This window comes from Protopterus annectens, chromosome 11.part0 (genome assembly GCF_019279795.1).
Source record: "Protopterus annectens isolate FY-2018-M chromosome 11.part0, PAN1.0, whole genome shotgun sequence".
In the NCBI taxonomy this organism is placed as follows: domain Eukaryota; kingdom Metazoa; phylum Chordata; order Ceratodontiformes; family Protopteridae; genus Protopterus; species Protopterus annectens.
Window position 1 is genome coordinate 1,316,522,155 of NC_056745.1, and position 23,422 is coordinate 1,316,545,576.

Sequence of the window (23,422 nt, forward strand, 5' to 3'; positions counted from 1 at the left end):
ATACAGCTCAGATGGCTTAGTGGTAAGTCCCATGACTATAGTGTGCATGGTCCAGGGTTCAACACCTGCGATGCTTTAAAAATGCTAAGGCAGTCGTAAGCATGTTTTAAAGTGTTTGTGTGACATTAAAGCAGCAGTTAAAAAGTTTAACTTTAAAACGTATAACCTGTGGGCACAAACACGGCCACATCTGCAAACTACTCAGGATATATACATTTCAGTGAAGTAACATCTCACTATGTGCTTACATAACATTACATTCTCTGTTGACTTTAATCTCCAGCACATGTGGGTTTATATGGGTGTTTCAAATGTTTATTATACTCACGAACATTACCTATATATGCAAGCTGTAGTTAAGGTATACTTTTTAACATGATAAACATCCCTGACTTTATTGGGATTTGAACCTTGAATGCACAGATACTATGCAAATGCTGTAACCATTATACTATTGACATTAATGTTGCTTCAGTTTATTTCCTCTTCAGATGATTTCTATGTGTAAGCTAGGCTAAGCAAAGGGCAGAGGTGCCCAAACCCACTGAGCTTCACTTACTCTTGAAATAAAAATATATAACAAATGAAATGAGAGTCTATAAATTACATTCCTAACTGCATTAGGCATAGCCCCTCACTGACACACTTCAAGGGAAACCTTGTTGTGTGAATGGGTAACAGAATATACACGCCTGAGATCATGTGTCCCAGGACCATACAGCCAGGGGGGGGGGGCCTCCAGTTTTATAGCTGCAAGACCTGTTGGAAAAATTGAATGGTGTTGATTTTTCATGTTAACATGCCCTCTTTAGATCACTAAGTGCCCCTCCACCGTCCCAGTCTTCAACAGCTTCTGGCAACTCTGCCTGGAATCACTTCATTGGCTATGCTTGACAGAGGCTCAGTTACTTCATCAGTGGTACAGAGAAAGCCAACACACTGTAACCATGCTTCTAATTGCCCTTGGGCAGATAGCCTACTACCTATCTGTGAACCTCTAAAGTGCAGGCCATCACAGCCGTAATATGTGAATAAACAGAGCTTTCAGATCACAATATACAGTGAAAGATCACCATGTAGTCAGAAAACAGTTAAGTACAGCAAAAACATACAGAACATTGATACTTAATCACCCCAGAAGCCTATCTTGGAAGCTAGAAGACGTGTATAAGTTTAAGGCTTTCTATTGCTTACCAGTAGGTTACCTACAGGAAAGATGAGAAACAAGCACAGATGGGAAACATGCATGCAACACTAACATACCAGCTTATGTGTCAGCTTTAGGCTTTGGAATACTGGCCAAGGCTATTTGTGCCCCCATGGTGCCTTTTTTAGGAAAGTCTCAAAGGTGAATCCCACCTCCGTAAACAGCACAATTGCAGAATCAATGAAGGTTATGCTACTCAACACCAGGGGTTGTGATCACAACATGCACACACTCACAGCACTCCTCAGTATGGACAACGTCAACATCTGTGCAGTAACTGAGACCTGTTTTAAGGCTCTTGGGAGCACACCATCACTACCAGGCTACAACCCATACCACACATTTCGGACACAGAACATGGACTGACACAGACATGGAGGGTGTGTATCCATATTCATCAGGGATACCTACACCTCCAGGTTAGTGGGGCAGCATGATACCTCTGAGATCATCCATGTGCAGCTAGCATCAGCCACAACTGTAATGCAAACTGTGGCCTGCTACAGATCACCCTCCATGACCCAGGACCACCACTCCACCTACCTGGCGACAGTGGAAAACTTGACAGTCCTACCACACACCCTGGTATTGGTCGATGTCAACTGTCCTACCATTAACTGGGAAACTTACTCAAGTACTCACTTCCAGGCCCAGCGCTTCCTGAAATTTATCACCTCATATGCCCTGTATCAGATGATAAACTCCCTAACAAGGGGTGGAAACATACTAGAAGTGGTAATCACCAACATGGGCGACAGGTGCAACACAGCTGAGGTAAACCAGTCACTGGTTAGATCTAACCATGAACTATTCACTGTTTCCACATCCAACCATCTCTCCCACCCACGGAAACCACAGTGTATACCTTTCCTACAGCTACATTCACACTACTAGAGACGGGTGGGGGGTTTTGCAGCCCCCACGCTAAGGGAAAACACTGCTCAGGATAAAGACAGATTTACAAATGCACTCTATAAGCACCTACAAGGATGTATGACTCGTGCCATCACTGGTAAACCAAAACTCAATCCTCCTAGACAAGGACACCAGTCTGGTGGACCCCTGCAATAAATAGGCTATACAACAGAAGTAGGACAGTAGTCCATAAAAACAGTAAATCCCAAGAAGGGCAGACATCCAGGACCAGTATTAGTAAGGAACGTAGGTCCCTCATGAAATCATCCAAGGCTAACATCAACAGGAAAATAGGCAAGGATTCGAAAGATAACCACAAAGCCTTCTTTGGCTATGTCAAGGATCTAAGTGGTAACACACAGATTTGCACTGTGCCGGTGCAATATAGCACATAATATACTGACCCTACTGGTATCGCCAACATCCTTGCAGATACATTCAGTGCAAACTTCACCTCCTAAAGAGCCCACAACAATACCCAAAAAGTACAGTATCCCAGACATCAGAGATACACAGGTGGAAATGGCCTTCTCTAACAGCAATACACAGCATCAATGGAGGCAGATGGTGTCCCAGACTGCATCTTGCAAATACTACAAGACAAACTGACCCCCCACCTAATTAAGCTATTCAACCTCAGCCTCTCCACAGGCTACATGCTCATACAATGGTGCGTGGCAATGGTTATTCCACACCACCTAGGTGGAAACACAACTGACCATGGTAACTACCACCCCATAAGCGTGACTAACCTGGTCTGCAAAGCTATGGAGCGCATCCTCATGGCACTCATTAACAAAGATATTGGTAACCTCAAAACACTTGACCCAATCCAGGTCAGCTTGGTTGAGTGCAGTTCATGCCTACTGAACCTGTTTGACGTCTTACAGACAGTCACCAAAACATTAGATGAGGGGAGAGGTGGTTCACACATACTACCTGGACCTCACCAAGGTTTTTGACACCATTCCCCACTCAGGTATTATTGATAAACTCACCAGCCTGTACATACACCCATACATCACAGGATGGGTTGCCAATGGGCTTACACACAGAACCCACGTGGTACGACTAGCTGTCTCCAGGTCCAACTCTTAACCAGTCATGACTGGTGTCCCACAGGACTCAGTCCTGGGACCCCTACTGTTTGACATATATTTCTCAGAGGTACAGGCAAGTGCAGGTGGACTACGGCAGACCATGTTTGCAATGACTGCAAACTGGGAGCCATACTTGACAGTCCAGCTGACACAGACATCCTTCAAGGGGCCTCACAGAGACCAACACAGGATGTTAAAGTCATGGTCTCCAGGTAAGTGCCACAAGCTGCGTGGTCATTCCATTGTGGATTATTAAGCACCCACATATTAGCACTTAAGTGGCAGCCACTTTAATACAGACAAGGTAATAGGGTATCTGGGGACTGAGATAGTTATCTCTCCTTTGACAATCATATCTCCAAAGTAGTTAGGACATCCTTCTATGTAGGCCATCTGATTACTAAAGGGTTCACATCTAGACATACTGAGGTTATAGTGCCCCTTTAGTCATCACTCATCAGTCCCATCATAGAGTATAGTAACCCATTTGGGACGTACTTCAGAAGACACATCCAACAGCTGGAAGGTCCACAAATGTACCTCGCCAAGAGGATTATTGGCCTCAAACATATGTCCTATGCAGCTAGACTGAATAAACTCCTACTTTACTCAGTGGCATCTCGTTTACTTGGAAATTATCTCTGCTGGCCAATAAAGCCATGTTGAACTCTGGCTTAATGGATATGCTCCACCTATGGGAATCCATGTCACAGTGAGCCACACGCTGTAGTGAGCTGAACCTTGCCACAACAATAACTGGAACATGCTGGAGGGATGGATTCCTGTCACAGAAACTCCCCATACATTGAAACAACATCCCTAATTACATTATACAGAGCCCCTCACTAATACTCTTCAAGAGAAACCTTGAAGAGTGGATGGGGAACAGTAGATACACCCCAGGGATCCCGCCATTGGCTCTGCTCCACAGAGGGACAGTTAATGAATCAATATGGTGGCAAAAGCTGACACATATTGGCTAGGCTTATGAATGCCCTCAGGCAGTTAGCCAAGTACCTGCCTATGAACCTATGAACCTATACATACAGTATCAGCACATACGGATAGCTTAATTTACTGTTCAGGTGTTGACTTACCTTGTGCCAATAGCTGTTGCGTGTGCAATAGTTGAGGTCTGCCTATGCTGGATGCACACAGTAGACTGCCTATACATGACAATTTACAGGTAGTCTTGTGTGTGTGCCATCCATTTTTACTGTGTGTGCAGGTGGAGAAAGGTGTCAGTCCCTAGGGGCCTACACTGCCAGTGTGTGTGCTATACAATCCCTCCTTGCCAAGGCATGGGCATACTGGGCACATCTCCATCTGCCTACTGGCTTAGAGTGTTCATGGTCTGAGTACCTCTGTGCCTGTGGGGCCCTTGGCAGTGGTGGTGGGCTGTGAGGGCCTTCACCATTTTGTCCCTGCTGCAGCTGTTTCTGCAGGATCATATTGTGTAGCATGGCACATACTATGAAGATGTGGGCACACATGCCTGGAGAGTACTGCAAGGCTCTACCAGATATGTCCAAGCAACAGAACCATGATTTAAGCATCCCAAACACATGCTCTGTGATGATTCTGGTTTATGCGTGTGCCTCATTATGGCATTCTTGCATGGGTGTGTGTGCATTTCTGATGGGAGTCATCATCCAGGGTTCCAGTGCATAGCCAGTATCCCTCACCAGGTGGCCATATGGGATGTCCCCCCTGGCAAATACCTGATACAGCTGTGAGGCATGCCAGATGTGGGAGTCGTGATAGCTTCCAGGGCTGCCAGCACATACATCCATGATGATGCCCTGGGCATTGTACGCAACCTGGCAGTTGATGGAGGGGTATCCCTTGTGGTTTATGTAGCACCTACCCTGCTCACCAGGTGGTGACTTGATGTGTATGTGCGTGCAGTCAATTGCACCAAGTACCTCCAGGTATTCTGCCACACGGCGGAAGAGATGCATATTGCTGGCCAACTCCTCCTGCATTTGGGGGAAGTATATGTGCTCATTGGCCTGTGGTAACATGGCATCCAGGAAATGGTGAAGTACCCTGGATGCTGATGCCTGTGAGATCCTCATGATATCCCCAGCTGGCCTTTGAAAGGTACCTGTAGCTAGTATTCTCAGGCTTACGCATACCTTCATATCCACTGGGATGTGTTCTCCTCTGTTTGTTCTGGCTCTGAGGTATGGCCGGCAGAGCTCCACAAGTTGCTGTAGGGTGTCCCTGTCCACCCTGTAACACTCTACTATCTCCAGACCATGTAGCCCCTGGTAGGTTACCCTGGGTCTGAACACTCTTCTCCTCCTCTGGTGCCTGAGGTGGTTGTGTGCATCATCCTCCACATCACCTTCAGTCTCCAACACATGCTGGTGGATCAAAGCTATGGCAGCCCCTAACATGTACATACTAAATGTTCCCAATCTGTATACACCAATGGTGCAGAGTGTATGGAATACACAAGTGTGTGTGAGGTGCTTTCACACTGTATACTATTTTGCTATTGATGCTGCTGATGTCATTTGGATGTGTATCAGCAATTCCAGCTGCAGGGTATCTTAATTATGGGTTTTACACTGAGTACTGCAAGTGTGGGGTCTTTAGTGTGGAGTTATGGTTGCCTGCCTTGATTAATCTGTTGCCCTTTAATTCACTTTTAAACCTGGATCCCGTCCCATTATCAGGCATGCATCCACCTGCTGTATTTCTTGTTTTGTACTTTCCCTACCCAGTCATGTGTTGCAAAATGTGTCTTGTAGCTGATATACTGCAAATCCGCTTTGTTCTGCTGTGACACTTTACTGTTTTCTTTGCAGTACAGCACCTCCCCTTTCCTGTTCTGCAAGTAGCTGCTTGCAGCCTTGTTAGCTGTTGCCAATGGCCCACTATAGGTTCCTAGGTGTTAATTAGTCATTTGTACCCCAATTTCCCTGCTGCAGCATTTCCTTATTTCTTTCCTATATCCTTCCTGTTTCAGCTCCGGTGCACACTGTGCAAACCCATTTACCGGGTTTAAGTGCGCTTTCATCTACAGTCACATGCATACTCGGCTACCTTGTGCACTCTCAGCTAAGCAAAGCTATAGCCAGTTCGACACCCCCCTATCCTGCAGCTTTGCTTAGCTATGGGCAAACCAGATTAGTAATGCTCCAATGTGCTTACAGCAAAGGTGACACTCCTCTCTTGATGTCATCTTTATCTCCTGGGCACACCTCAGTGTTATAATGCTATGCTGTGAGGTGCATCCTTACACCAGCAGGGAATCTGTGATTCACTATTACTCCTCTCATTTGCATGGCATTGTCTGCTAATTCCTAGCTACCACGTAAAACACTGTCACAGCCCCTTAGCAACCCTTGCACCATGGTGTGGTGTAACATGCCTGCCATTGACTATTATGGGAAAATCATGATATGTGTTACATTGCAGTTTTATTCTATATTTTTCTATTTTTCATGCAATCTGGCTTGCGTGCTGCTGCCATGCTCTTAAACTTTGCAATCGTGCAAAAAATGAAATTAAATGTTCTTTTTATATTTTGTACACTTTTTTATGCCAATGGCTATATATTTAGCCATTGGCATATATTAACGATATAATACATGTGTTTGGCCAGCTGTCATGGCTGCGATTTTATGTTTGCAAAAATGTAAACCGTTTTTTTACGGTTTACATTTCTGCAAGCTTACACTATGCCTGCACCACTTCCTGGATTGCTAAATACCTTCATTTGCATGCTACACTGCTGCAACTTGGGCAATTACCATACAGGGGCTGGGAGCTGTGCGGGCATAGCTTATGCAGGTAGTGCACATGGAAACAGCTCGTACCTGGATCGCTTGCCGGTCATATTTGGTGTTGGAACACCAATGCTACACCTGCAACTGGCGCAAGGTTTATGAATCCCGGGGGGTGACTTTACAGATAAACAGAAGACTTTGCTACATTCCATAAAATGAAAAATATGAACTTCTGATATCTACTTTATACAGTCCAAGGTTACATAGGAGCAGAATCACCTCCCAACCCCAGCACTGTGTGGGAACAGGGCAGATAAACAGTCCTGGACAGAATGCCAGTCCAGAATACATATTGAAGCTCAGACCATGTGCACATCTGTGGACAGTATAGCAGATTAGCAGTTTGCCTTTGAGAATGACTCCTCAAAGAGCTTTTAACAAATAACAGTTAAATAGGAATGTATTTTATGTTCATCTCTTTTAGAATCAGTAGCATTTGTTTTTCAAAAACTAGTAATTAAATGCTACATTTGTGTTTACATATTACATTTTGTAACGTTTCAGGCTACAAAAAAGTCATTATACTATGGTTTACTTGGTACAAGCAAATATCCTGGGGTTTAAGATAATTTAGAACTGTGTACGAAAAGTTAGAAAATACTTTAGTTATAAAAAGAGGGATTGTTGTAAATTTCATAAATGTTGTTCTCACTTCTTTAGCTTTCTGCAGTAACTGCTTCATGGCATTGATAGCGCGATAAGGTGCTAACTAAAATTCCTTATTTAAGTAATTTTTTTGACAATTTTCTCAGTGCATTGTGCCACTGATTTTAAGTAAGCTCTGCCCACAGGTCTGTTTTATTCAAAAACCTTTGCTTTGATCTATGGCTCTAGGAATACCATAATCAGAATGTCTGATTCCTGGTTTCCACATCAGAAAAATGACTCCTTAGTTTCCATTCTAAAGACAAATCATTTCTTGAATCTCTAGGTATTGCTTATCCGAGCTGACTGTAAGTCTTTAAGTAATGCTGCTGGCATAGAGGTTTATAACGCTAATTATGGTGCACAAGCTTGACAGCATTAGTAGGGAAGATAGGGAGGCTCATCCTGGATGGAAAGAAATTGTGATGGTGGCCATACACAATTCTGCTATCTCTTAGAGACAAAGCAGTGAGACAGAGGGTGGTCTGGGGGTGCATTTTGAGCTCACCAAGGCACCAGTGGGTGTTATCCTTCAAAGTAAGTGTGTGTGTGTGTGTGTGTGTGTGTGTGTGTGTGTGTGTGTGTGTGTGTGTGTGTGTGTGTGTGTGTGTGTGTGTGTGTGTCTGTGTGTGTGTAAGCATTCATTCACAAGGAAAAGGCATTGTTAGCTACTGCTGTGGTGTGGTCTGCACATCTGCATGCTCTGGAGTTGGGGTTGCAATCCAAAAAAATGCTGTCATTGCCAGGATACTAGTGAGAGCACAAGGTACCCTCAGGACAACCCCCCCCTCCCATCACCAACACCTCTCCTCTTGACATCAGGTGAAATTCCCAGAGCAAAAAAAGAAGCAGGCACTGTCTGATCAAGGGCTGGCTTAAAGGTCAGTAAGCATGGAAGCAAACCATCACCTTGAAAAAAATGTTGAAATTCTGCTACTGTACTTTGCAATTCATAAGTTCGAGACCTACAGTATTTTTATGTAATTTACTTTATATGAACTAAAACTTAAGAAACAGTAGTTAGTCTTGCAGTACTTGTGTTACAGAGGGCTTATGAGTTAATGTAAGCTGATCTACTTTGCTGGGTGCTTAGTATTTAGTTAATATATGAAGCTTTTTATAGAAATAGGCCATATCACTGTTCTTGCTGTGATGCTGGGTGCATTTGTTTTCACTTTCCAAGTGGCTTCCATGAACAGTTACACAGAACCCAGTGAAACTTCACAGGTTACAAAACCTAAATAATATATGAGATAAATAAGCATGTGCACTTAAACACAGATATGTTTGTTTAAGTAGCTGATATTTATTTAAAATAGCTATTGAGAATAAAACTCAAAATGGATTTTTAATTGTCTAACAATAATTAGAATGGATACATGCTTAAGGCTGCAAAGTTACTTTCTGTACTTTATAAACTGTAGATCATCACTTTTTAGTCATAAAACATAATAAATTCCCATCAGCAGTCTCTGTTTTTACAGTATATTCATATTCTGATTTCAGTTTTGAATATGCTTCACTGCTTGCACATCTTTTAATTGTTGTAATATAGATAAAAGCTATTAATTGTTGCTATGGTGTGGTTAGTACTTCAGAGCTAAACTACTACAGTGGTTTATTTCAACCAGTCTGTACTCTTTAAAGAAGTAAATTAAAGTTTATGATAATGATGGCATTGTACCAGCTTAAGAAATATAAGTATTTAAATGGTGGGGATTATGTCTGCTTCCCAATGATTCTTCTGCCAATTAAATGATGTCTAGACACCTCATCCTAAAAGCTATGAGATGCTGTTAATGAAAACAGAAAAACAGAGCTTCATATGATGTGACCAAACGTTGGATTTATGCAAAATGCTGCTGTGTATTATTATGGTAAAGCTCTGCATTCATGATCTGCCTTTCAAAGGAAAACAAGTAAGTTCCTGGTGGTTTGATGATTTAAACTTCTAGACATACACTGTCAAGTCATCAAAGTGGCTCAAGTTTTATGGTGAAAACATGCAAATATATTTTCTTATTATTTATAATATTGCTTTATTCAATACTGTTGTAGATTTGATGCATTAAATAGAAAGGTAATGTTCCATAGCTGAAAGCATAAATCTCACATTCTCAGGAAAATCACAGAGTTTTACAAGTCAATGGCTTTATTACAAATTGCAAAATTAGACGGGCTGAAGTAACTGGATGACGGCCATTAAGCGCGTTGTCTATTACTTAGACATTTCGGTAGTTCTGCAAAAGGAAATCATTTATATTTGTTTTCTTAGTCATATTTTTCATTTCCTAAAATGTTTGTATATATGAAATTTGGCATAGCTTATAGCCAATGTTGTACAGAAATTCTGATAGAATTATATTTTTAATAGAAAATTTATTCAGTAATAGAAAACTTCAAAAAGTACAGATGTAATACTTTTACAATGAGTTAATACTTATTAAAGGTTAACAACAATGAGTGAAGGTCTTCATAATACACTGATTCAAATTAAGTTTATAGAATAAACAGAAGACAGCACAGTTTACAGCTGAAGCATTCTGCAATTCAGCTCTAGGAGCAGGACTACTGCATATTCTGCAAACGTTACACATTTATTAGTAATCTGGGAGTCTCAGTATGCAAAGTGAGCTATAAGTGCTGCTCCGCATTGTAGACTTCCTGTTTTATCACTCTTTTTAACCATAGCAGTTCTTTAGAGAAACATCTTGCAGCTTGAAAGCTGTTTATGCTTGGAAACTATAAGGATTTGGATTGTGGTTTGAAAATCTTCTTTAAGTTTAGCCACAACTACATTTTGTAAGTATGAGTGAGATTTTCTGAATTAGGCCACTACCGATGACTCATGACATTGCAGACAGGTTTTATGGCTCCAGATATGAATAGTCATTGGACTTGAATGGAATTGCGTAATCAGAACTGAGTGAGAACACACATCCTCACCACCTGCCCACAAAAACATTTTCTAGTGAGACACGCTCCTTGGTATCCCATTTTGAAGTGAGCCCCAACAGGCACAGAATGGTACCCCACAAACATTAACTACCACCACCACTGCCATGCCTAGATACCTGAAATGCGAACTAAGATACATTATAACTTTGACAAGTTGTATTCTGGTAGTTAGAACTCAATCAACTGATCCTTAGTATTGTGATGGTAAATTTGTTTTATGTAACTTAATATACACATAAAATATCTTAACAAAGAAGTTGTAATGTTATCTGAATATAAAAGAAGATTGCATATACATGATCTGCTTCAATATAAAAAGACACTATCTGTGGAGATTTCCAGAAATACCATACGTATGTCCCATTTTTCAGTCTGGCAGTTGGCAGAGAGGATTAAGGAGTTGTTAATGAGCTGTTTCCTGTGGTGCAGTGATCCAGTGCTTGATTCCCCCAGCCTCCATTGCCTAACTGTGTGACTGTGGAGATCAATGTTCGACCCCAGTAAACAAGCAGACATAAAATAATCAGAAATACATTTTCAAAATAGGGTGGCAGAGTGGCACCATGGCTAGCATTGCCACCTGACACCAAGGGATTCTCTGGTTCAATTCTCAGCTGGGGTACGTTCTGTATGCAGTCTGCATGTCCTCCATGTATTTGTGTGGGGTTTCTTCAGGTGTTCCAGTTTCCGTACATATTCCAAAAATATGCAATAGGTGGACTGGACACTCTAAATTGGATGTAGGTGTGAGTGTGTGGTATGGATGAACAGCCATGGTGGGGCTAACCACCTGGCAGTGTGCACCTTAGCTCTAGTAGATTGTCAGTGTTGAAATGTCACCCCAACCCCATGTGGAAAAGTGGGAGAAGGCATTATAGATGGATGGACATTTTCGAAACATGAAACAAATGTAACTATTCTTGTTATGTTTTAGTAAGAAAGGAGCATAAGCTCAATGTGCTTTCAGCGATGGTAAGAAAAATTTAAAAATGCTGTGTTGATCCACTGTCAGCAAACCCAAAGACCATGAAATACACATGTGGTGTAATTAAGCAATAACTGATGATGTGGTGTGGTATATTGATGATTTACCCATGGTTGGTGTGGTTTAATCACAAGGGCAAAGCCTGAGTGATTAAATAAAGCCAACCATGGGTACATTTCAATATACCACAACCATAGAGTCAGTTATTGCTATTATACAATGACATTATTTAAGAAAAAAATACTTACTTTTCTTAAATAATGTCTTTGTATAATGGCACATTACTGTTCTTCTGCTGGTTGTGGTACACTGCTTCTTGTTTTGATGTATTGAGCATGCATATGGGACTTGCGTCCCACACATACCCAGCACATCAATGCTTAGAAATGGAAGCAACGGAGAAAAGAAAGTCTCCATTGCACTGCTTTATCTTTTTTTCTTTTTTATTTGTCAAAAAAAAAATGTTTTTCGCCCTTTATACCAATGGACAAAAGTCCGGGCGACTGGACCTTTTTCCGTTGGTATATTGTGGGATTTACAATGGACATACTGGCCAATCAGCATGCACATTTTGGAATATTAATGGGGGGTCATTGTATAATACCTTTTATTAAACTAATAGAGATTTTGCATTTACTCATGTTTTTTGGTCTAGCAGGAGACCTTCATCAGGAGTATTTTCAATGATGACTTGGTATAGCTTTCTGGTTACTTGACTATTCAAGAGTCATGCAGTTTGCAAATGGAGACTGACATTACAAACACAGGATAAAAGCCAGTTATGTAATACTGCTATCTGCACAATAAGGTAAACTGAGTTGTTAATGCCTGTAAGTGTAACTCAGTGAATAATGAACAGGACTGTCAAGTTTAACATTGTTCTACTTTATTATTAAGCAATTTTCTGAATGCAAGATTCATTTGTCCTCAAATTTTCATTATTAGTATTACTTATGAAATAACATTATCAATTAAAATGTTGGAAAATAAAACTTCTTCTTCATATTTTGTTTCTTCCTTCTTCCTTAAGCAAGGAGAGGTGACATGCTCAGAGCTGCACTGTGATGTTTCATGTAGAAATCCAGTACCCATGGCTGGCCAATGCTGCCCTATTTGTTGGGATTGCATGTTTGAGGGTCTTGTCTACAAGAATGGGAATGTCTTCAACCCTGATTCCTGCCAGCAATGCACCTGCCAGGTGAGCATCTCTTTAAAGTTACTCCTTGAATTTCAGTTAATGATGTTCAACTTACCATTAAAGCAAGATTGTCGTCTAGGATCTCACACTATCCAGAATTATTTTAATGTCTTGTACACATTAATAAATAACTGCTTATCTGCAGAATGGTTTTGCTCCACCAAAACTAATGATGTTGATTGGGAAGTGCTAATTTCTGTTTTCCATATTAGTAATTCAGTTGGAATTAAAAAAAAATGACTCCACATCTAATGTTTATGTTTGTCATCCCTATCACACTTTGAGGAATTTTTCTCTTTATGTTATCATTTTTTTATCCTGTGGGGGATATGGTCTGTGCCACTGATAAATATTGCACATGCTTGATTTATTATATAGACTTTCTATAAGAAGAAAACCTGCATAACTTTGGGGTAGACATAACCACTCACAAGATTATGGTTAACCTTACAATGCAGTGAATGAGAGCACAGCCTCAATGAAAGGAACAGAAAAAAAAATAATTTAGAAATGTCAGCACATGGTTTGTGAGACACATTTGTCTATTTTTATTTTGTATGTACTTCAGCAGAGGTACTGTATATCATTTACAATAAATGCAATAATAGCATAGCTGGATCACTAAGTTATCTCTGAACACATTTCAACAAGGTGGTAACAGAATGTATAGCAGGAGAATTAAGTATATTGTTCATTCATGGTTCATACCCACACTTGTAGAGGAACTTGCTTTGCAATCAGCTTTATCAACTTCTTTACAGCTGTATAGCTGGGTACATTATACAAACATTGCTTAATTTTACCCAATAAACAAGATGTTTTGTTTGTAATGTTCCTTTGAAGCACAATTTTATCCATTTTTCTTAACAACTCAGTTCTTTTGAGTTTGTAAATACATTTAGCAAAGATTGCTATTTTAGTGTAAAATAAAAAAGTCACATGTCCAAGATGCATATATAAATTTTTAAGGTACCTGCTGACAAATGACAAGGCTAGCAAAAAATGCAAGACTTTATTTATACAGAGTTATGTTAACATGCCTAAAGTAAAAAGCTCATTTAGCATTCTAGATGCACGGATGGGAGATAAGACAATTTGTTTGTGTCTTTCGACTTTTCTCGGTTAGGGGTCGCCACAGCAGAACTCCGGTCCGCTAATGATTGGCAGTTGATTTTTACGTACCGGCTTGCAAGGCCTGACGCACAACCTTCAACGAAGGTACGCCCATTCACGCATGTCTCCATGCAGAAGACGCTCTAGCTGAGAATCGAACCGGACAGCATCTTACTGTGAGGTGACAATGCTACCACAGCACCACCAGCTTAACTTTGAGGTTCTTGAGAGATCAATGTTTCAAAAATGAGAAAAACAAAGCTGCAAGGGAGCATCTGTAATTGTATGAACTACAGAGCAGTGAATGCACTTGTGATTGTCAGTTTAGGAGGATGACAATATTCATAATTTTCTCAATGGAGATTCTTTAGGATATGCTACATTTATTTTTAGCACATTATGCAGACACATCATTGCAAGCACAGACCGGTGGTTTGAACATATATGCACCTCCCAGAGTAACACATCACTAAAGAGATGGATTTATGGAAAACGTAACAGTACCACAAATGCTGCAAATGTGAAGGGAGTATTTTAAACAACTACTTAGTAAATATGGGGTACCTCTTGTTTTTATTTTGCTGTAACAACATTTCTTAACTGATTACAGAAATTAAACAAAGAATGCCTGAAAGGTGACAAAGCTGGGGGATCCCATACCTGCTTGTAAAAGGCATCTCAAATCTCAGACAAATACTGATGTATTGTGTGTTTCTTTTGCCATATACATAAATAAAATGTGTAGGTGTTTAGTATGTAGTTAACTTAACCCACTTTTCCTTTCTTATTTTCTCAGGAAGGTAATGTGCACTGTGACAGCATATCATGCCCACAACTGAAATGTATGCACCAAGTGACTGATGCAGGAGCGTGCTGTCCACGCTGTAGAGGTACATACACAAACACTGCTTACATTACTTTGCATTTTTAATCCTGGTCTGAGTGTGAGTTAACAAGGCAGGTGAGGCTTCATGTGTACAACAATATTATAACTGTGAACTTCGTACATAATAACTAGAGGTTCAGACTTGCACGTGGTTATCAGATCACTTCTGTGTCTCTACAGATAATGTGAATGAATCAAAGAAATCTGGCATAAATATGCACAAGCTGCTTATTTAAGCAAATTTTGTCCTGGAGTATTTCCACAATGAAAACTATTTGCTGTTTACAATAGCTTTATAATACTGCAATAGTCTTGTTCTGGATCATGTATGATAGGGGTCATCAGTGTTCATGGTGCCCACAGTTAAAAAAAAAATCACTCACTCTCACAAGCACACACACATGCACACAAACACACATACACATGTACAAACATATACACATGTGCAATGTAGCATTAAAAAGTATATTTGCTAATCCAGTAGTGGGAGATTCATTGAAAAGACAATTATACAAATTTTCTTTGACGTCTTTTTGTTTATCATGTAACAATATTTGCTGTACATATTACACTTATGGATTTTTTATTGTTGTGTAACACATTATGCAGCTGAGATCATTTAACCATGAGGAGAATGCAGTAGAAGTAGGTAAAGAGAGGTATCTTTCCATGCTTAACAACATCAAACTGTAAGCAAATAATTATTTAATATTGCCATTAAGTAATAAAAAAGTAATACTTCTTTATTTCATGAAATATTTAACACATGAATTTTGTGATTCTTAAGGCAGACTGCTTTATATTCCAATATTTAAAAGAATATATTTTTACAGATATTTTGACTTAAAATTTGTCAAATAGAAATGAATTTGGTGTTTTTACCAATAGTTAACAATAATAAAGTCAATGTGAAAATATTTACAATTCCGTTTCTTGTTTAGCAAGTTTTACTCCAGGACTCTGTTGTACATATAGAAGATGCATTGTGCTTAAACTTTGATGCAGTTTGCGACAGTTGTGACTGTCAACAAAAAACTGTCTGCTGGGACAAAAGAGATAAAGGAAGAGTACTGTGACCTAGGTATTCATTTGGCATAATGCCTGACAAGACAAGACAGCCATGCCCCTGTCTTTGCGATGTAGAACATTTCCTTGCTAAGACCACATACAAAATTAATTTTAGTCAGGAACATGAAATTCTTCTTTGTATCAGCATTAGAACAAGACTTTCAAAACGTAGATGTAGTGACTATAGCTTGTTGCTTCTCAAACTCAAAAAGTGCTGTCTTTTTATGAGGTCTAGTCCAGGTTTGGGGACTATCTACACAACAGAACATTCACAAAAGGCACATATATAGCCAACTTTTATCCCTCTCCTAAACATTTAGTAGTTCCTCAAGGCTTGGTACTAGGACCCCTTCTGTTATCTCTCTTTTTGTAAACTACTTTCTTTGGTTGATACCCAGCCATAACATCCTACTATATACCAATGACATTGTTATCACCAGGAAGCTAATTTTGAGATTGAAATGGCAGATGCTTTACATAATGCATTTAGTCTTCTATAGACTGGAAGCATACCAACAAACTAACTCTGAATACTAAAAGTCCACAACTATTTTATTCAGCACTAATAGCAGGTTATCTACTACAGCATCACTAAAAATTCTAAGACTTTACTCAGCTAAAGCTAGCCTCATCACTCAGTGTGATACCTTGGAATAATATTAGGCCAAACTGTATCTTGTACATCACATGTTGAAATGGTAACAGAGATCTTCAGCCATCTTAGACTCCATATAAAGTAACCCACCTCTTAACCAAAGAAGCAAAACATGCCTTAGCAATCTATCTCCTACTACGTAGGCTAGAATATTAATTTCCTTTCATTGTTATAGACTGTCAACAAAATGTACACCTCCTACAAAGTGTGAAAAATAGAGTTCTATACTTTATTTGTCTTAACCCATCACATGAGCACCATTGTCTTACCATAGCCAAATGCAACTGGTTTCCAGTCTATACAAGAATGGTATTCCAACTAAATATCTTTACCCATGAATTAGTCAATGAGTGCCAATGCCCAGCATTTAAACAATGCCTGCACTTTAAAAGCTAGAGCTATGATCTAAGGAATAAAGGGGATTACCTACTTTTCAGGCCACCTTACACATTGGCTATAACAGCAAAAAGCATTTGTTAAGATAACACTAGGACATCGAAACAAAATACCACAAAATATCAGGACTGACATTAAACTCAAAAGTTGTTAGGAAAAATCTCAAAAAGCATACCAGAAAAGACAGCTAATTTCCTTGCTTCTACAATCCTGGTTAATAGACTCCCCTACCCCCTTGATGTTACTTAACTTTTCTCTTTTTTTACCAAACTTGCAGTAACATATTTCCTTTTCATTCCTTTACCATGAGCATTTCTGGCTTATAGTACACAATTTGCTTGCTTAGGTCTCCTACTATAATTCTTATTCTACCCCCCCCCTCCCCCATATTTCACCCTTTCAATATACACTTGAGTTCTACTTCCTTCCTTACTTTCTTTTTGCTACCTTAACACTGTTTCTCATCAACCTATTATTTATTTATTATTTATTTACATTTGTTGACTGGGAATGTCCGACTGGATGCTGGTCCATTTTCAGTGGAGGCCCGGAGAGAAAATCTCCACAAATTAAAATATTACAGACATAGTTACAGATGAAGAATCCTAGCAATTAAAATATTGCAAACATAGTTACAGATGAAGAGCATAGTACATTCAGTAGATAACTTGCATCTGTTCCATCCACAAAGTCATAGTAGATATTAACAATTGTTACAATAAGAAGTTACTGCCATATAATAAGCAGATAGGCATGGAAGTATCAGAGCTTGCTGTAATCAAAGTTAGCTAGTGGGGTAGAAGAGAGGTAGAGGGTAGATGGAGTGGGAGAAGTTAGAGTGGAGAGTTAAAAGGGCATAGCCAGCATGTTTTTAGGTGCGCTTTAAGTAAAGTTTTGAAGTGGGTGCATGATGGTATAGAGGTTATTGTGTGGGGGGATGTTCCATAATTTGTCTATAGTGCTGGAGACTAGTGCTTCTCCAGCAGTGTTATTGGCTCTAGTAACCTGTAATTGATTTTTGTTGCTGGATCGTAGTGGTCTGGTGGTGAGATAGGGTTGGAGTAGATACTGGGATGATGGGACCTTTAGAGCATGTCTTTTTAATGCTGTTTTCACTGAGAGATGATGTCTTATTAAAATGTACTTTATTATATCAGTTTTGCCTGCATATGCTATTGAATATAAGTATGCATGTTATTGAAGGGTTTACAGCAGTTTTACCTGTTTTTATGCTGATGTATATTCAAATGTGATGATAATAATTATTTAACATGTTTAATATACTAGCCTAAAATTTTGTCAATGTAAATGCTCCTTCTAGGCCTGGGTCAAGCCAGAAAACTGTCCTTGGACCAGTGTACTCTCCCATTCAACAATGTACAACTAACTAACTAGATACCATTAATGACAAAGCTAGTGTACTTACAGGCTTAGGAAGTTTGCTAAGAGAGTATGACATGCAGAAAAACTTGAAGCAATACCAGGAATACATGCCTCAAGAAAAGTATCAGTGGCACTCAAATGTAGACTACAGCAGGAGCTGAAGTGAATGGAAAGTTTCAATGTCTTTAGGAGGCAGTTAGAACCATCAAGATATGTGAACGTTGGGGTTACTGTTCTACAGAAAGCCATGAGTTACATTTACATTGCCCTATTAGATCTGAATAAAGTGAATAAATGAGAGCACTACCCATTGCTTTTAGTCAAAGACATAGACAAACTATAGAAAAAGTGGCGAAACAGAAAAAACTTTAAAAACTGAGTAAAACACACAAAAGGAAAGTAGAAGCACGCTGACACAATAAATGGCACAGACTTTTTAATAAACGTAAGCGCTTTCAGCTAAGCAAATGCCCAGCCTTCATCAGACAAAAACCAGTTAACACAGCTTGGTTTTTATACATAAAACCTACATCTATAAGTGGCTAAACAGCCAATCACATTACTAAATTGATACAGGATATTCCTATCTCTTTTAATTAGAAAAATTATAAAAACCAAGCTGTGTTAACTGGTTTTTGTCTGATGAAGGCTGGGCATTTGCTTAGCTGAAAGCGCTTACGTTTATTAAAAAGTCCGTGCCATTTATTGTGTCAGCGTGCTTCTATAGAAAAAGTGGAACAGAAAAGGAAAAACTGAAAACTAAACCAGCCAAAGCATGACCCAAACAGTGAATAAATGTCAGCACTTTTGTTCTTTAATGTATTTAAAACGAACTTCTTCAGACAGTACTACAAAGACTTGACTAAAATATTTAAAACTTATGTTACTAAATCACATGATCATGTTTTATAGCTGCTGTATCATTGGCTGTGGAATAATTATTTTTGCTTCATTACTGATTCATCATCATGTGATTTAGTAACATGATTTTTAAATATTTTAGTCAAGTCCTTGTAGTACTGTCTGAAGATGTTCATTTTACTTTTCAATTTTATAGTCTTAATAATACCAAATGTAGGTTCCTTTCAGTATAAGATGCAAATCAGGAATTGTGGAGGTAAATCAAAATGCTTCAAATTATGTACATTTAATATGATGTGGCAATAATTAGGTGCAGACTTTTGTTTGGTATTTCTTCAGCATCAGAGGTAGCTAAAGAGTTGACTCACAGGTGATTGAACTCTTTAGAATTACTGCAATTATAATTGATAATCTGTTATTATGGGGTTATATGCAAGAAGAAAATAAGAGAATGATGCCACTGATGAATAAATTATAGCAGCATAATTTCAAATTAAATAGGGTGAAATGTAAAATAAATCTGCTCATATTCTAACACTGGGGTAATCCTTATTCTTAAATAGAATAATGTTCTTTTGCCCAAAGTAGAAGACAAGCAGTCATTACAGAAGTTTCTAGAACAAGTGTAATATCTTACAACGTCTATATATAGTCCATAAAGAATCTATACCTGTAAATAAACTGTTAGAACAAAATGAAAGAGCTATGAACATAGAAATCATTTTCAAAATGCTTACAAATCTAGTTTCTGATGTGAATAAGTAAGCTGTATTACAAATAGATGTCAGTTTGAATAACAGATGAGCTGTGATCTTACAGGGGAATAGACTAATTTCTTATAGGCCAAGCACATTTACAGATGCACAAAACAAATATCCTCAGATAGAAAAGAGACTATTTACAGCAATGTATGGATATGAACAATTTAATGAATTTGCCTACGGTGATGAAGTTCAGGTAAAAAAAACAGTCCAAAATCTTGCAAAGCATATGCAGAAAGTTTTTGGACTGGTAAGCATTTGATATTCAATAGTGTGAGTCCAAGAATAATGAAACTGAATGACTGAAAATGTAAACTAACATATGTTAAGTGAGATTGCCATTTCTGGAATATTTGCTTTTCTCTGAGGTGTGTAAATTGATATTATGCTTGCTGGATTGAGTTTCAAGATTGTAGTCTTTAAAATTGTGATAGTAAACATATATATATATATATATATATATATATATATGTGTGTGTGTGTGTGTGTGTGTGTGTGTGTGTAGGTATATAGCCATCAAGCCCCCATATTGTGGGATGAAGGATAGCTTGCCGTCTTGGAAAAAAATAACTTTAAATCAGAATAAAGATGCTTGACATGCACTGTTCTCCAGTATTTTCATTTTGTTTGTAATTCTGGGGTTCACATTTACAAGCCTCAGAGTTGCACTAGGGTGCCCTTTTTCAAGGTACCTCAGAAATTGCAATAGCTATTACTTAAACTTCATATGTATAATTTGAAAGTTAAATACAAAGTAGGAAAACCAAAATGACTATTGCATATTTGCCACAGGTTCATAGATTAGTACTAAGCTAACTGCCCTTGCGAGACATTTTAAGCCTAGCCAATTATCCCTTGTGAGACTCAAACCCTGCACCTTGTGCTTGTAAGGGAAACACCTTAACCATTAGGTCACCCTCCCAACAGATGCATGAATAGCTGCTAGAAGAAAACTGGAGGTTATTTGGGTAACAATATAAGTAGCATTCTGATTATTATAATATAATGCCATTGCAGTGCAATTACATTACAAACTAAACTATTAGTATAAAAAAAGAAAGTCAAACACAAAACATTTTGTGTTTTTTTCCCACATGTTAATCCAGGACTACTTCAAAGTGCACAACATTCTGTTATGCAGTAGTTTATACAAAGCAATGCATCTCTAATCATTATTTAAACATTTCCACATGCTTCATGCCCTTATCTCTATGAATCAATATTATAACTTTAAAGCTTTCTGTTTTACAATTGTATCAATAGAAATATTGTCATTCAGACCAGGTGCTGTGCCAGCATTCAACCTTATTTGCCAGATTACTTCTCTGTACAGTAATTCATTTGCCCAGTTACCACATGTAGAATCTGTATCAATCTTTTCTAAAAATAAAACAATAAAACTTTTTAATTCCCAAACAATAACATAATTATTGAGGTCACTGTTCTTAATACTGAGGACATGTTTGTAGATGAGTTATTATAATTTCCTTAGTTTTGCTGTTATAAAAGCACCTTTTTTTTTTTTTTTTTTTTTTTTGCAGCATGCCACATAAACAATCCCAAATGTCAAGCAGTTGAAGCAACCAGAGCAAAGGATGACCTGGATAATCATGTATAAAATTGTCTGGGCCCTCATGTACATATGTGTATTGCTTGCAGGTGGAGTATCTAGATATCCTGCGATGGGGGTCCACCATTGGTCCACTACCCTCCAAAAATCATTGGATATTGTGAGATTTATAAGTAACATTTTTGCCACCCCACACCCTACTGAGAACGTTCTCATTAATGAATTCACATTTCCAGTTCATTGCTATGATTTTTCTGACCCAGCCTGTATCTAGGAAATTATGTAAAACCATGTTACCAGAATACAACATGCCTGTTTTGGATTTGTAACTGTAATTGGTTTGTTTAACATTGGGAAAACCTGCCAGATCTAGCACTTATGACTTCTTGAAAGATGGAGTCTATTGATGCATCAGCATATTTCCTCTGCAGAAACATGCACTTTAGCTGGGAACACTTCAACTTGAACAACTCATTGTCAGATAAACTACCTGGCCTTTCACAATGCTGAAATTTATAATTATTACCAAAATGTAAATAATTATTAGAAAAAGGTTGGTTTATGCTATGCACTAGACCCAAACCTACCATAATCAATCGGTTTATACATTATGACATCCAAAAATGATAGATACATCGTTAATGTAAAAACAAAATTGTCAAAAGTTGCTAGTGCTTTGTATATAAGTAGAAAAAGCTATTCTGACTTGTTGACTGACTTTAAAATACAAATATCATCTAAAAAAATTAAATATAACTTGAGATCTAAATCTACAGTCACATACAGACAAATATAGGTTCATAGGTTGGTACTAGGCTATCGGACCTAAGGCCTATACAAGCCTAGCCTTAACATTTCCCTGGCTATTTTTTCCCAGAATATTTACTTCCCTGGTCCCCTGTATAGCAGGGCAACTGGCGTGATCCCCAGGGTGAATTTCCTATCTCCCATCCAGTCGTCAAGGTTCCTTTTGAAGAGGGCCAAAGAGGCACTCAGCTTGACATGTATGGCCAGTCTATTCCAGAGTATGGGGAGTCTCTGGGTCAGGAACCTATCCCTGCAGCATGTTTTGTTCATTGTGATGACCAGGTTTTGATCCCTGGAGCATGTGGCTCTGAGGGATTGGGATTTCTTTAAGTGTAGCATGTCCAACAGCACTGGGTTTGACATGACCTTGTACGTTAAGCAGATATTGCCTCTGAGTAGGCGATATGCGACAGAGTATAGATGGAGTTTTTTTAGATGGTCAGCATAGGGCATCTGCTTTAGTCCTGTGATTCTTTTAGTGAGGTATTTCTGTGGCCTTTCCAATTGTTGCAGGTGTCTTATGAGGTACATATCAAATGGGGCGTTGTACTCTATAATGGGTCTAATGAGGGATGAGTACAGTGGGACAATGAGCAGCTTTTTTCTGGATGAAAAGCCCTTAGTGTTGAGGTGTGCCACATAGAAGGATTTCCTTACTATTGTGGCTATGTGGTTATCGAAGGTGAGACCACTGTCCCCCTGTGTCCCTAAGTTCCTTATCACACTTTCGGTGTTTAGTGTACTGCCACTTATGTGGTAATTCATGGGTACTTGTTTTTTCCCAAAGGGGATAACTATATATTTCTTGGCATTGAGCTTGAGCCCATGGATCCAGCACCAAGCATATGTTTCTGTAAGGGCCCTTTTGTAGAATAGCCACATCATTTGGGGATTCGATAATGGCTCCCAGTTTGCAGTCATCTGTGAACTTTGTTAGCCAGAGTCCCTTAGTGCTGGCCTGTACTTCAGAGAAGTAGATGCCAAACAAGAGCGGTCCCAGGACTGAACCCTGAGGTACTCCACTTGCCACTTGTCTGCAGCGGGATTTTGAGTTGGCTACTTTTACAGTGTGGGTTCTGTCAGTAAGCCAGTTGGCAACCCATTGAGTGATATA

At 39.0% G+C, this 23,422-nt stretch overlaps 1 protein-coding gene across 1 annotated transcript in view; it reads left to right on the plus strand.

The window, feature by feature from the left end:
• The window catches only part of LOC122815830 (kielin cysteine rich BMP regulator), a 2,917,372-nt gene that overhangs the window by 2,425,760 nt on the left and 468,190 nt on the right, over nt 1-23,422 (plus strand). Inside the window, exons 40-41 of the mRNA XM_044088633.1 lie at nt 12,641-12,808; nt 14,718-14,811. Of these exons, the coding sequence (XP_043944568.1) occupies nt 12,641-12,808; nt 14,718-14,811 (262 nt within the window). The remainder of the gene's footprint in view (nt 1-12,640; nt 12,809-14,717; nt 14,812-23,422) is intronic.